Source organism: Azolla caroliniana, unplaced genomic scaffold, assembly GCF_043228905.1.
Source record: "Azolla caroliniana isolate FFs.n. ecotype wild unplaced genomic scaffold, voAzoCaro1.0.p SCAF_10, whole genome shotgun sequence".
Taxonomy (NCBI): domain Eukaryota; kingdom Viridiplantae; phylum Streptophyta; class Polypodiopsida; order Salviniales; family Salviniaceae; genus Azolla; species Azolla caroliniana.
Window position 1 is genome coordinate 17,267,848 of NW_028230445.1, and position 16,045 is coordinate 17,283,892.

General features: G+C 42.9%; 1 protein-coding gene across 1 annotated transcript; it reads right to left on the bottom strand.

The window, feature by feature from the left end:
• Positions 1-2,526: 2,526 nt before the first annotated feature.
• LOC147859258 (ribosomal protein L29 family protein) lies at positions 2,527-6,129 on the bottom strand. Its single transcript, XM_087325343.1, has 3 exons — positions 5,914-6,129; positions 5,513-5,670; positions 2,527-2,852 (listed from the first exon to the last, which is right to left on the bottom strand). Exons 1-3 carry the CDS (start codon positions 6,050-6,052, stop codon positions 2,745-2,747), a joined length of 405 nt encoding a protein of 134 aa, XP_087181469.1. The 5' UTR covers positions 6,053-6,129; the 3' UTR covers positions 2,527-2,744.
• Between the last annotated feature and the right edge of the window lie 9,916 nt (positions 6,130-16,045).

Here is a 16,045-nt window from a genome sequence, read left to right on the forward strand (position 1 = left end):
GGGAACGGTTGCAACTTGCCACAACAATACTATTTTCCGCAAAACTGAGAATAGGTATATGCAATGACCTTTGCTAGAAATGTGCATGAAGTCCATAACTTTTATAGCAAAAACTTGGGTTACAACTTACCACTAAGGTATCCCTAACACAACAATTGTTAACGCAATGTTCATAATTTCATGTGACCTCACTGTAATTCAAATATCACATTTGTTTGGCCACAACAAAAAAAACATTTATACTATTGAACAATTGGTATCCACTCATAAAATCCATTGATAATATGTGCACTCAATACATATGAAGAACAAACTTGTTCTCCTATTATTAAATACAAAGTTTCACATTATTCTTTCTCGAATAAGGTTCATGATACTTTAAATAATCAATATATTTGTGAACTAAAGATTATGTTGGAACCAAATTTATTGACTTTGCTACAAATCAGAACAAAAACTCAAATGTCACGTTTGTTCCACCACTACAAAAACCAATATACTCTAGAACAATTGGTAAAAATCTATGAACAACCTATATGAGGAACAAAACTTTCCTGTGTAGCTAAATAGATTCGCCTATTTGGGGGAGAGAATAAAGTGGAGATATGCTCCACCAAGGTGGCTTTTTCCACCCCCCATTATAGAAGGATCACAAATTTCGATGTGTAAATGGAGTTTCTAAGGTAGTTGCGTGAGGGCTTTTGCTATTCGACATGTTCATTGATGTGCGTATGATGGTTGTGTTTTCATGTATGCGTTCTCTGTAGCCTTCGGGCATTTTTCCATTAATGCTAAGGTAAATCTTTCCAAAAAAAGGTAGTTGGGAATTGTTATTTCTCAACAGTTATCAATCTTATTTGTAAGGGCAAGATTATAATGGAAATTGTACCTCATTAAATGTTGGGAACAAACTCAAACTTTCTTTGTTTCATGACTACAAGAAACATTATATTGTTGAACAATTTATATCCACTCATAAATGCCATCAAGAATACAAGCATCTAAATCATCTCTTTGCTACTAAACAACAAGTTTCTCATTATTCTTTCAAGAATCAATTGTATAAGGAAAATCTTGTATATTTTAGATGTATTACTTCAAGAGCAGTTTCGTTGGCTCATGATGATAAAGAAAGACCACGATTATGTTCTACAATGTACAAAGTGTTGGGTCTATGAAGCATAACAACTAGAAATAACAGGCATTCCTAATCCTTTGGATATTCTTAAGGGAAAGTATTTTCATGCCTTCTACCTATTGAAAGCCAAACCATGGAAATGACCATCACTTGATGTGGGTAGTTTTCAAAACCTTTCTTCTAAATTTTGTTTAGTCAATTAGGGATGTGAAATTTTTGTTGTGTTGATCATATAATTAGTGTTTGTCATTTCATTGATATTTACTTATAATCACAAAGTTATGCCAAATACCCAAACATTGATTGTAATCATTCTTGAATTTCATATTTTCTATTTGTGGTACTACATAACGCACCTAATTGCAAGAGGAATATTCCTCACGGAAAAACACATGGGTGTATTGCATGCTAACACATTTTCAGCCAAATATCTTATTCATTAATAATAGCAAATGTACACATTGTACCCCTAGAGCTTGTTAGTGACACCAATGAAGCATTTGATGGAGTACATGTATGGGTAGGGGTTTGGGGTTTCCTTAATGTCATGCTATATTATCAATCCACTTATAAAAACATCATGTCAATTTCATTGTGCCATTAAAAATAAACACTCAACAAAACAAAAGCCCAACATTTAGCTTAAATTGTAAGGCAGATTCAACCTTAAGAACCATGTATGAGCAAATGCGGGATAATAAAGAGTACAAAAATGGTGAGTGGGAACTCTTGAACAATATAAAATCAGATTGCTACAAAAAGTTAACACAAAGTGAAAGACGAATTTATTAAGAGTAAGTAGATGCAAAAGACATTTATGATTTACATTGAGCACTTCATCAAAGCATCCAACTAACAGAAAAAAGGAGGAGATAGTTAAGTAGCAAATTCTGTACCAATCATCACTGATTGAATTAGCTAAAAGATAGACAAAGGTACAAGATTTTCAATGCAAAATTTGATGACCAGAAACCAAGACATGCCCAAAGGGCATTTAGCAACAAGCCTTTAATATATATAATACTCATAAGGTGGGTGATAAGAAGATTTTCTCAGAATTGAAAGAATATTACATCTGTCTTGGAAAGTTATATGAAGGTGCTCTCTGGAATTTCTAAAGAAGGAAGCTTAGGAGCTTGCATGCCTTTTAACATCAATGTCACAACGATACATGCCCTATTTAGGTGGATCCTCAACAATATTTACAGTATTAAACATTCTAAAAACAAATCACACTAAGCTATATATTAAATGGGCTTTCAGAGTGACTTTGTGTCCATCATGACAGAACACAACACATTGAAATTATAGCTGTAAAGACAGTTGGAGATTTTCTAGTTGAGAGAAAACAAGATAAAAATAGGACATTTTTCTAAAGCAAAACTAGATTTACACCAATAATCAACCCTTCATATTATTCAAAATGTGCTCTCTAATGATAGCTTTTACATTTAGTATGTTGAACATAATACCAAGAGTTGTTTATATATGCAATGCAAAAACTCTTTCCAAAGTCAGCAAAGACACTCCGGCATATGCACCTTCGTAACTTTTAAATTTGGTTCTACATGAAACAAATAATTAGCCTGACATTTTGAGCCCCAGCTTACAAAGCATTGATTAGCTTCTTCATGTCACTCCTCTTCCTCAAATTAGGTTCTTTCAAAGCTCTCTCTGTAAGAACCTGCTTGAGTCGGCACATTGACAATCTTACCTGTGCAATATAGAACTCTATTTTGTTAGATGTGCCCACCAAAAAAGGTAGAAAAAACATAACAAAAAAAACACATTGATCGTATACTCCCATCTCCATGAAGTACCTCTAAAGAACATGACCCGAGATGGATAGATAGATTTTACTATTGTCTTCAAACATCAAATATGACCTATGACACCAAAACATAACGTTTTCATATAATACATGTGAAAGTCAGTGGCAACTCTTTGATGTTCAAGAATTCACTAATGAACGTCACAATTGAGCGTAAACAGTAACTATGCGAGAAATTCATGCAAGGATTGGGTTGGGTCTAGCATGTGTGAAAAGCATAATGAATGTGATCATAGGCAAAGCATTGTACCAAAGCGTCATACTCAAACTCCCAAACTTGTGTAGGGAAAAATGTGCATAGTTGACTAGTGTAATCACATACACACCAAAACCCCATCTCACATTTAAGCGAGTACGAATGAAATCATGTTAGAAAAATGGTGAATGATTGAGCTTTAACATGTATTGGTGTGAACGGTCTCATTATTCAACAAAGAATATAATTTTCTAATTAGGTGCAACATATGGAGTATAACATGTGACACATGAGCCTCCATATTTATCCCATGTCATGATGCATTTTTGTTGTAAAAAGGCCTCATTCGTGTATATTGATGCATAATGAAATAAATGTATTGCATCCCATCTTCTACACCATTTTCCATATCTCGCATCCAATTGGGGCACACAATTTTACTTTTATATGCCTTCTGGATCTTGTTGCTTGGTTACTACACTATTTTAGGAAGCCAATGTGAGGTACATTTTTGTGCCTTAAGCATGTGCTCAATACCCCTTTCCATGGTTGTGATACGCAATAGAAAATGATCTCGTACTTCGACACCAAGAAGGTTTTGTGAAGTCCTTTGCATTGTCTCATGAAAGAGGCAATATATTGATCTTCACTGCTCTTATCCCATTGATGTCACAAATTAAGCAATGCCTGCATGCTATGCAACAATAACATGAGGAAAAGAAACCAGGAGAATTTTGCAAAGTTTTGTGAAGTAATGATTCTATCACCAAAACAGCGTGCAACACCATCGAGTAAGGTGCCATTTATTTGTTATTGCTAGTTGATTCATGCTAGGATTTGGATTTCCATGTTATTGCTAGTTGATTCATGCCACTTCCAAAGACTGCTTTAAGCAAGATTGTTGTATTTGGGTGGTGGTTGAAGATTTTCCTATAGTCTATTCGCCATTTTTGTTGGATGCTATGGCTATAATTTGGAAATGTTTTATAGTAAGGATGGAAGTACTTGACCAAATTAAGAAAAAAATATTGCTCCCGGAGAATGTGCTATAGTTAATGCTGTGATGAACAAAATAAATTCTATACCTAGAGATATTCTTATTCACGAGGACCTTCATAAGAACATATATAGGGCATCTAATTTTTGCCTTGAAAATACCCTGAAAAGAGAGGTTGTATGGTATGAGTTTTCGAAAAGGAGTTGCGCTATCTTGATCATATGGTAACCCAATACCATAAGATGATAAAAGAAAACATAGCTCACTAAAAACAAAGTAAAAAATACATATTTCCTTTCACTCACCTAGTTTCAGGTTTTTCACACAAACGTTGAAAAATAAGTCAGCCAAATGTTAGAAACAGCAATCTTGACCAATGATAACAAAGAAGCATCTTGTCATCACCATCGCAATGATATTGATTGTTAATGCCCAAGAAACAATATTTTGTTATACACGTTGGTGGTAGTGATTATGACATGGTGCAACATTGCTTTTGAATAAAGGATGTTTGGGGTTGAAAGCTATACACGTACATCACTCAAATGTCATACATCATGCAAGAGAATGAACTTCTTGCGATGGTTCATGTCAGACTTTTGCCATTATCATATACTCTCTCTAGGTTTAATGACTAGCCTGACAAAATGACCACTTTTGCGTTTTGATGGTCATTTAGTTTTGTTAGAATCATCTTATAAACATTAAGCTATTATTTTCAACCCTTGGGCTGTGGAAAGTGAATTTTTATTTGATTCACCACAAGTCATTTCTCTCATCTTATCTACATGAGAAGTGCACTTGACACTTCTTCATTCAACCCAGGTATAGCATGCAAAATAAAAGGAAATTCCTATAAAGTGATCATTGTCACATCCTACCAAAATCAGAAATGAGTATGATATTTCTTATACAATGAAATAAATGGTAACCAAGATTTTATAATAAATAAATACACATTAGGCCAAAAATTATTAGTGTTTCATCATATTGTTACATAAGGAATGCATTTGATACTTCTTCATACAATCAAGCACAGACACCAGGACTTTATCAAAATAAAACAAAGATTGAGAAATGATCATATTTTCACATGCCTAACTATGCTAGAAATGCATATTTTGATACAACCATGCACAGCATTGACACTTGCTTTTTTGACAAGGACTATATATAACAAAAAAAACAAAATAGAAGCGTCAAATTTATTATCACTTTTAGTCAACCTAGGTAACACCAGCAATGCAATTGTAAACATCATCTATACAAGCAAACATATATGTATGTAAAGAGGGAAGAAGAAAGACTCGGTATCCTGACCTAAAAATATAGGCATACATGCATACATACCTTAGGCAGTCTCTCAGGATTGGGGAACATGAGGTTGTGGGAAGCCATGATGTGCTTCTGTGTGAGGAGCATGTTCTTCTCCCGCAGCAGCACATACCACAGCTTATGGAGGTCCTCCCATGACTTGAGCCGCAATTCGCATGCCTTCCATGATCTCCCTTACGATGGGATAAGAACAATAAGCACATACACATACCCGAATCAAAATCAAATGTAACAAAAAGTAGGCAAAAGCAAATACACAAATACATGAGTAAATAGAAAACAAATAAACAGAATATAGACACAAGTTAAAACAGAGAACACAACAAAATAAACCGAAGAAATTTGCAGCTACATACATTTTATGCATTCATAACAGGCAGAAAATAAAAGCCAAGACAGAGAGGTTATAAACATACCATAGACTGGAGATTTGGTGGGGTCTGGATCTCGCCCAACTTCAAAGAAGTCTTGGAGGCCACCAGCCCTGAGCTTCAGAGAAGAAGAAAAAGATGCAGCCGTGACCAGAGGGCGTCGCCCAAAAATCCTCGCCAGCATCGTCGTCTTTCTCTCTGCTCTGCTTCTCTCTTTCCTGCTCAAAGAAACTCCCAATTGATTTGTACAAAAACCTTAGGAAAAAAACCTTAGGAAACTATGTTATGTAATGTAATGTATGTATGTATGTATCATACGTATCATTATTGTATGTATATGTATTATGTACATATTGATATATGTATGTATGTATGTATGCACATATTGATATATGTATGTATGTATGTATGTATGCACATATTGATATATGTATGTATGTATGTATGTATGTATGTATGCACATATTGATATATGTATGTATGTATGTATGGCTCGTTTCTATTTGCAACCAAATCATAATTAGGCATGGCGAGGAAATCCCGGATAATGACGGTGTAGGACACGTTCTGAATGGCGCATGCGATCTGCACTGTTCAATCTCTATCCACAAAAAGTGTGCACCTAAAACCCCAACCCGGGTCTGACGATCCTCTGTCACATCTAACCTGGCTCTGACAATCGAATCTGTCACATCAAATCCGGGTCTGACAATCGGATCTATCACGTCTAACCTGGCTATGACAAGCCTCTGTCACACTGACTCTGACAAGCTATTCTATACCACCTAAACCTAACCCGAGTACATGAACCTAACCCAGGTACCTAAACCTAACCCGGGTACCCGACTGAAATTTAGGGACCATTGTTTAAAAAAGATGCCAAGATTACTCAAAAATATCAAAAACTTTTTCAAAAATACAAAATTGCACGATGTTACATATAAAAATAACATGACGTAATGTAATAAAAAACTATGAGATCAAGGCTCTTGTTCAAAGGATGGCAAGACACACCCACATTTTTTGCAGCAATTTGCATTGGAGTCTTTGTCAATGTTAAATGTTGAGAGACAAGCTCGACATTGGCCGGATCGGCTGAGCAAGCCGAGGACCGGATCGGTTGGAAACCGGTACGTAGACCGATGCGTAGGAAGGCCGGATCGGTGCAGAAACCGGGAGGCCATCAAAAAGATATTCCACAAGGAATATATTTGGGAGTCAGTGTAGGGGCTCCTTAATGAGCATTGAAGTACTATCGGTACTTCTGTCAGTCCGAAAAGGACTTGTATAAAAGTGTTCATTGAACACACATGATGTACAGATCGAGTATTATTTTTGAATTAAGTTCTTGTGTTTACTCTCTCTCTATCTCTCCCGTGCATACTATGCAAACCTAAGCTTTCCATTAAACCTGCGTTTTCTGTTGTTCGGTTTCCTATATTGCTTCCGCATGCCATTCTTTTCATGGTATCAGAGTGCGAGGGTTGAGAACCTCTGCAGTCGACTTTGCTTGAAGGAAAAACCAATGAAGAAGAACAAGAAAACCGATGGACAGAGGAATGGCTAGCTCGCTTTCGTCGGAGAAGCTCGACAGAACCAAGCACGCATCTTGGTCCTACAAGATGCACCAATACCTGCTCGGACACGGTTACTGGAGTTATGTCGATGGAGCAAATGACACAGCACCCAATTCGACACACAAAGACTTCCCGGCGTGGGAACAATCGGCGAGCAGAGTGTTGTACTGTTTCGCATCTTATGTGGGCGAACAGCTATTAAGCTACATTCGGGATGCAAAAACGCCGAAGGGTGCGTGGGAAAATCTGAAGAAGATCTTCGTCGCGAGCACCACAGCCAGGAAGCTTCAGCTCCTACAGGAGTTGAGCAACCTATGACAACATGATTTGTAGGTGGCTGACTATACCTCGAAGATCAAGGACATATGCAACTCCTTAGCTTCCATCGATGTGAACATCAAGGAAAGCGAGATGGTCCAGGTTTGTCTCAGGGGTTTGGCGTCAAAGTTCGGAACGTTCCGAACTACTATGTGTACACGGGAGAATACGTCGTCGTTTTTCGACTTACAATCTATGCTCCTTATAGAGGAGAACCACGCGGGTGCGTCGACAAGCACGCATGCCGACAACAAGATGTTGTACACGGAGGGAGATAGGCCCCGTGGTCGTGGCAGACGAGGCGAGTCGGTACACAATGGAGGCGGCCGACGAGATCAAGGAAGAAGGCACTGAAGTGATGCTGACAGCAATTCCGGACCCTCCGGAAACAGGGGGAGTCAAGGCGACGAGAACCAGCAAGGGAAATCCGCCGCGGAATGCTGGTACTGTGGCAAGAAAGGCCACAGGGAGAGCAAGTGCTGGAAAAAGAGCGCTGATTTGGAGAGAACCGGGTCCAGAACAGGTTCCGGACAGACCGACAAAGGAAATCGGCAACGATCGCACTATGTCGAAGGATCTGGAGAAGCCGGAAAAGGGTCAGTCTTCATGACGAGACACGAAGCAAACTCAATGAAGAAGATCACCCCAAAGTCGGAGGAGGTGTGGTACATCGACTCTGGCGCGTCAAACCACATGACGTGCCACGAGGAGTGGTTCTCATACCTTGAGAAACTGACGCAACCAAGAGTAGTCGCAACTGGAGACAACACTCCGCATCTGATCGCGAATGTCGGTGAAATTCCCTTGAGCCATGTCGGGCAGAAAGGGAAACTTATGAACGTGTTACATGTCCCGACAATCACGAAGAATTTGGTGTCAGTCGAGCAGATCGTCGACCAGGGGATGTAGGTTCGGTTTACACACCTCGGGTGCTTCATTGAGGAAGAAGGCCGTGTTATTGCGCAAGGGCGTAGAGATGGGAGGATGTTCATCCTCGACTCTACTGACGGTGGCACCGCTGTCGTGATGTGGCGTGCTCGAGAGTGGGAAAAACCGGCGAAAGGGGAGTCAAAATGTGCATGTGCAATGTGTGTGCACACAAAGGCGATTAATTGTGCATATGCAAAATAAAAAGGAAAATAAAGGGTGGAAAGGAGGTATAGAAGCTTGTGCAAAAAGTAAGAGAGAGGAGAGATAAAAGGTAAAGGGGAGAAAGGCTATGAATTTATAGATATAGAATTATATATTATATAAGAGACAGTTAGTGGGCTAGTGGATAGTCACATTGACCATTAGCTGGAGGTCCACGGTTTAAATCTAGTCATACAATGTAGTTTGATTTAAGGAATTTTATTCCTTTTTTTCCTATAAAAGGAGGTCGAGGGGGGCTCATTCGGGAGGACGTTTTGGGAGGAGGAGACTATTGCCAATTTTCTTTCGAAGCTCTTCATCTTCTTATTCACCACTTCTCTTCATCTCATACCCTTGCATCCCCCCATCGCCATATGCTCATCTTCTTTGCGTCAGCACTCGAAGTGCTCGTGAGCCCAAGCTTCGTTGGTTCGTCGTTGCGAGCCCGTGTGCTCGCCGTTCGGGTGGTCGTGGTTCGTTGGGATTGGCATTTTGGTGGTGCTCGTGTGTTCATCTTCGCCATGTTCGGATTTGCTTTCGTCTCTAAGTTGCCATTGTAAACAAAACCCTATTTTATAAAGGGTCCTCTTGTGTTGGAATTGAACACGTATTTATCTCTTTGGTTGATATCATTTGTGCTTCTTTCTCTCCTTCTTTCTTTATTCGTGTCTTCCTTGTACGTTCGGTCGTCTTGTGACGAGGGAGCGTTTCGGGTGTGCCCATGTACCTCTCCTCCTCATAAAGGCGTACGAGCATTTGTGCGTGTGTTTGTGTCTTCCGTGTACGTTCAGCCATCTTGTGACGAGGGACCATTTCAGTGTTCGGGAGCCTCATCTATCTCACAATCACTCGATCCGACCTTAGCTATCCAGTCGGACTCCTTAGCCAATTCATGCAAACTCCGTGAGATATCCATTTTGATTGCGCTAAGAGATTATTACGATACATAAGCGGCACAATGGATTACGACATTCTCTACGCATCGGCCACACCAATTCGACTCAAAGGGTACATGGATGCTGACTAGGCTGACTACAAAGCTGATCGAAGGTCGACCTCCGGATTTGTCTTGTCGCTTGGTAGCGGAGCAATATCTTGGAGTAGTAAGAAGCAGCCTATCGTCACACTTTCGAATACAAAGGCCGAATACAGGGGTGCAACTATAGCTACATGTGAAGTTGTTGTTAGGATTTCGGTCCCTCCGGATGGGATGATGAAGACCCACTGAGAACCGGATGATGAGTACCTGGCAAGGAAGAACCAGTGAGAACCGGATGATGCAGGCCCCGTGAGAACCTCTCACCGGATGAAGGGACATATAGGTAAATATGTTTCTGAGAGCCCATTGGGGCTATATTTGTAAATATTCCTAATGTCATATTAGTATAAATATGACCTAGGGCAAACACTTATGTGTTGTTGGTTATTCTTTGTATTGTTGTTGTAACTGCTGTACAGAGAGAGAGAGAGAGAGATACAAAGCGATTCTCTGTTGTAACCGCCGCCAGGCGAAGAGAGTGAGCACGAGGTCGTTGCCTCTGTGTCCCCCTATTGTATTCTTCTAGACATAGTGATAGTTTGGAGCTAGTGGGCTCCCGTGGTTTTTCCCGTTTAGGGTTTTCCATGTAAACATCCTATGTACTCTCTCTTGTTCTATTGTTTGTGTGTATACGTCCATTGCTTCCTATTCCCATCTTTCTGTGGTTGATCCTAGACTCGGTTGTGGCCGAGCCATATTCTGCATATTTCTCGTCAATCTGGTATAAGAGCGAACAACACAAAAAATGGAAGAATCGTTCGGCGGCATGTTCAAGCTCACCGGCTCCAACTACTCAGTGTGGAAGTCGAAGATGAGGGACATGCTCGTGGTGAAAGATCTTTGGTTGCCGGTTCAGTTCGGGGACAAGAGACCAGACAAGATCGACGCCACGGTGTGGGAGGTGATGCACATGAAGACGACGGCATACATCCGGTGCTTCATCGACACGAGCCTGTACAACAACTTCAATGAAGAGAGTAAGGCTCATGAGCTCTGGGAGAAGATTGGCATTATGTTCCAGAACAAAAATATCGTTAATCGGGTTTCGGTATTCCGGAAGCTAGTGAGGCTCCGGTACCAAGATGGCTCCAGTATGGCAGAGAACATGAATGTCTTCCAGGGGCTGATACACCAAGCAACCTCGTTGGAAGTACCTCTCGCCGATGAGGTACTTGCTTTACTCCTACTTGGTTCCCTCCCGGATAGCTGGGAGACATTAGTTGTCACGTTGGGCAATGCTGGGCCGGAAGGAAAACAACTATCCCTAGCAAGAGTCAAGTCGAGCTTGCTAGATGAAGAGGCGCGTCGGAAAGACAAGGATATGAGCTCCGACTCCAAAGCACTCCTTACCGAATCAAAACGCGGAAGACAAAGGAACCGTAGTTCCCAGAACCGGGAAAAGTCAGGGACACTGTCAAAGTCAAGGGGGAGGCCTACTTGCTTCTATTGCGGCAAGCCGGGACACTTCCAAAAGAACTGTCAGCATTTCCGAAAAGACAAGGAAACCGACAGTGCAAATTCGAAGTGGCCACTGGACCGGAACGGTAAAGACCAGAGGGAACCGGACTGGAAGGGAACAACGGCAATCGCGGCAAGTGAAGAAGAGTTGATGCTCATCACCGAGGAGAGTGAGTTGAACCTTGCCGGCGACGAGACAACGTGGGTTGTCGATTCCAGAGCGTTGTTCCACCTGACCCCAGACCGGAAATGCTTCTCTTCCTACACAACCGGTGATCACGGTTGTGTCCGGATGGGGAATGAAGGTACATGTTGAATTGTCGGCATAGGAGACGTGTGGTTGACAACACCAATCGGATGCAAGTTGTTGCTGAAGCATGTCTGACACGTTCCGGAGGTTCGACTGAATGATGAAGGCCACACGGGTAGCATCCGGAATGGAGTCATGAAATTCAACAAAGGGAGCCTGATAATGGCTCGGGCCCGGAAAGTCAACACATTGTACCTGATGAATGCATGGATATGTCGGGAAGAAGTGAACGTGGCATCTGACACTGCCGGTGAGTTGTGGCACAAGAGACTGTGTCACATGAGCGAGAAGGGGATGAGGAGGCTTGCCGATGACAATCTCATTCCGGTGAAGGATGTGCATCTTGAGAGGTGCACTGACTGCCTGGCCGGTAAGCAAAATCGGACCTCCTTCCGATTGAGGCCAACGATGAGACGTAATGCACCACTGGAGTTGGTGCATACCGATGTGTGTCAAGTGGACACGAAGTCACATGTCGGATCGCAGTACTTCGTGACATTCATAGACGACCACAACCAGAAGTTGTGGGCCACACCGTTGAAGATGAAGGATCAGGTGTTATTTGTCTTCAAGGAGCTCCACGCAAGAGTGGAAAGAGAAACCGGCCGGAAGCTGAAGGTGGTTTGAGCAGATAACAGAGGAGAATACCGGGGGCAGTTCGAGGAGTTCTACCGCTCGAAGGGAATCCGGCTTGAATTTACCATGCCGAAGACGCCGGAACTAAACAGGTTGGCCGAGAGGATGAACCGGACCATAATGGTGAGGGTCTGGAGTATGCTAGCACATGCAAAATTACCCAAGACATTTTGGGCTGAGGCGTTGTCGACACCGACGTATGTGATAAACAGATCACCCTCAGTACCCTTGGATGGAGACACGCCACAGAGAGTGTGGACCGGTAAGGAAGTGTCTTACCGACATCTGAAGGTGTTCGGGTGTCTCGCTTACGTGCATGTTGCAAAGGACCGGAGAGCAAAGTTGGATCCAAAGTCCCGGCCTTGCATATTCCTCGGATACGACGATGATGAGTTCGGCTACCGAGTGTGGGATCCGGTCGACAAGAAGGTTTTCCGGAGTCGAGATATTATCTTCATGGAGGACAAGACCCTTGCTAACTAGGAGTCGGAGAAGAAGATAATGAACTTTGAGTTGACCGGTAAGGATCGGTTCGATGAGATACGGACCTACCCGGCTAAGAGCCGGTTGACACCCGAAGAACAGGCCGGTTACGGAGAGGAAACCGAACCGACCGAAGAAGAAGAAGAAGTAGAAATCGGAACCGGCCAAGACCCCGAATCGGATTCGGATGAAGAACAAACAAAGGAGTCGGTTGCGAAACCCAAGGACGCAGATATCCTCTCAGAGAGAAAAGGCCCCCCCGGAGATTTCCGGATGTAGAGCGCGTGTTGCTAACCGATGAGGGGGAGCCGGAAAGCTTTGAAGTAGCAAAGGAGGACGCCCACAGCCGCAAGTGGTTGAGTGCCATGCAAGACGAGATGGATTCCCTGCATGAGAACCACACGTATGAACTGGTGGAGTTGTCGAAAGGAAAGCGGGCACTCCCGAATAAGTGGGTGTACAAGTTGAAACCAGGAGATGCCGGCAACCCCCCAAGGTACAAAGTCAGGATCGTGGTGAAGGGGTTCCAGCAAAAGAAGGGAGTGGACTTCGACGAGATATTTGCCCTGGTAGTAAAGATGACTTCCATCCTGACGGTATTGAGCATAACGGAGAACCACACGTATGAACTGATGGAGTTGCCGAAAGGAAAGCGGGCACTCCGGAAGAAGTGGGTGTACAAGTTGAAACCGGGAGATGCTGGCAACCCCCCCAAGGTACAAAGCTAGGATCATGGTGAAGGGGTTCCAACAGAAGAAGGGAGTGGACTTCGACGAGATATTTGCCCCGGTAGTAAAGATGACTTCCATCCGGACGGTATTGAGCATAGCGGCAAGCATGGATCTCGAGGTAGAGCAGTTAGACGTGAAGACGACGTTCCTTCACGGTGACCTTGAAGAGGAGATCTACATGCAGCAACCGAAAGGATTTGTGAAGAAAGGGAAGGAGCACATGGTTTGCCAGTTGAAGAAGAGCCTATATGGACTAAAGTAGGCTCCCCGGCAATGGTACCGGAAGTTCGACTCCTTCATGATGGATCAAGGATACCACAAGACGTAGGCCGATCACTGCGTATTTGTGAAGAAGCTTGAAAGCGGAGACCTCTTGATATTGCTCCTATATGTGGACGACATGTTGATCGTCGAACAAGACCAAGCGAAGATTTGGATGCTGAAGAAGGCCCTTAACCGGACCTTCTCAATGAAAGACTTGGGTCCGGCAAGACAGATACTGGGGATGCATATCATCTGGGACCAGTCAAAGAAGCAATTGTGGCTGTCACAAGAGAAGTACGTGACAAAGGTGCTTCAGTGATTCAACATGTCAGATGCGAAACAAGTTGGATCGACACTCTCGGGAAACTGTAGGTTATCCGGTAAGCAAAGCCCGAAGACGAAGGCAGAGAAGGCGGATATGATGAAGATACCATATGCCTTTTCCATCGGGAGCTTGATGTACGCAATGGTGTGTACCCGATTAGATATCGGATACGCAGTCGGAGTGGTGAGCCGGTTTATGAGCAATCCCGACAAGGAGCACTGGAATGCGGTAAAATGGATACTCCGGTACTTGAAAGGCACCTCAAGTATGTGTCACCGATTCGGCTCCGATAAACCCCAACTTGACGGTTTCACCAATTTGGATATGTCGGCTGATGCGGATACCAGCCGGTCAACATCGGGATATGTTATGACATATGTAGGGGGAGCTGTTTCGTGGCAGTCGAGGCTGCAAAAGACGGTTGCGTTGTTAACCACGGAAGCGGAGTACATGGCGGCTGTGGAAGCCGGCAAGGAAATACTATGGATCAAGAACTTCATCGAAGAGCTAGGGATTCGGCAAAAGGAATACCAGCTCTATTAGTGTCTCTCAATCCATGAGCTTCTCGCTCTCAAGGCCACCAACCTTCCATCTTGCATGTGCACTCCACCCATGGCATAATCGGATGCATCTGTATGAAGCTCAAAGGGCTTGTCAAAGTCGGGTAGTGCCAAACATGGCACCGTGCACAATGCCTCTTTTAAGGCATCAAAAGCACAAGCACACTTGTCACACCAAAACCACTTTTTTCCACTTTTAGTAAGGTTAGAGAGAGGAGTAGAGAGACAAGCAAAACCATCAATAAACACACGATAGAAGGATTCACTAAACCAAGGAAAGAACGAACATCGGTTACCGAACGTGGTGTAGGCCACTCCTTGATTGCACGGAGTTTTTTCCTCTTCTGGTTGTATCTCACCACAAGCTATTTTGAAGCCAACAAAGTACACTATTTCCACACAAAAGTTGCCCTGGCAAATGAAGCACTCAAGCTTCCTTCCCACGGTAGCATCCTCAGGCTTGAAGGGATTCGCATTCGTAGTCTTCTTAGAGGGAGACTCCTTTGCAACATTTTTGCCATAGTTGAGGGGGCGAGATCCACCTTCTTACGAATTAGAAGCGGCCACCTTCTTGAAGGGACGAGTATTATGTGCCTTCAAATTTGGAGGACCCCTCTTTTCTTTCCCTTTGCCATCGGAGGAGCCACCTTGAGGATGTCAATCAGTGAGGCGATCCGCCGCTTCATAAGAGGCCGCAAGAGTTGTTATATTTTGTTGGTGGAGCTCGTTTTGAGCCCACTCCTTCAAACGGTTGGTAAATGCAAAAAAACGATCTTCTTCTCCCATGGAGGGGATTTGTAACATAAGAGCACGAAAGGATTTAATATAATCCGTGATATGCCCCATGTGATGAAGTAGGTCAAGTTGTTGTCGAGCCTTCCACTCGGAATTAGAAGGAATAAATTGTTTGTTGAGAGCTTCCTTCAATTCTTCCCATGTATTCAGGGCATGGGACCCTTTCATTGAATGTTATCATTGATGAAGTTGCGCCACCATAGCTTAACGTCCCCGGCCAAGAAGGTGGAGCAATGGAAGACACGATCCGCCTCATTGAGGATACGAGTGACTAGGAAGAATTGCTCGCAATCCCAAATGAAGTTCTCTAAAACTTGGGCATCTCGAGCTCCATTGTAGCTTTCGGGTTCACGAGGCTTCACACGTAGAGCTTCGTTGGCGTGTCAAGCCAATTCTTTTCCCACATCATTCTTGGCACGAGACTCTTTCGCAAGTAGGCGTACCAACTCCACATTCGTGTCGATGAGGCGAGCACTAAGGTCCCCGACCATAGTGATAAGATTGTCGGCTTCACTTTCGAGTAAGGCCACTCTCATCTCAAGTTCCTTAA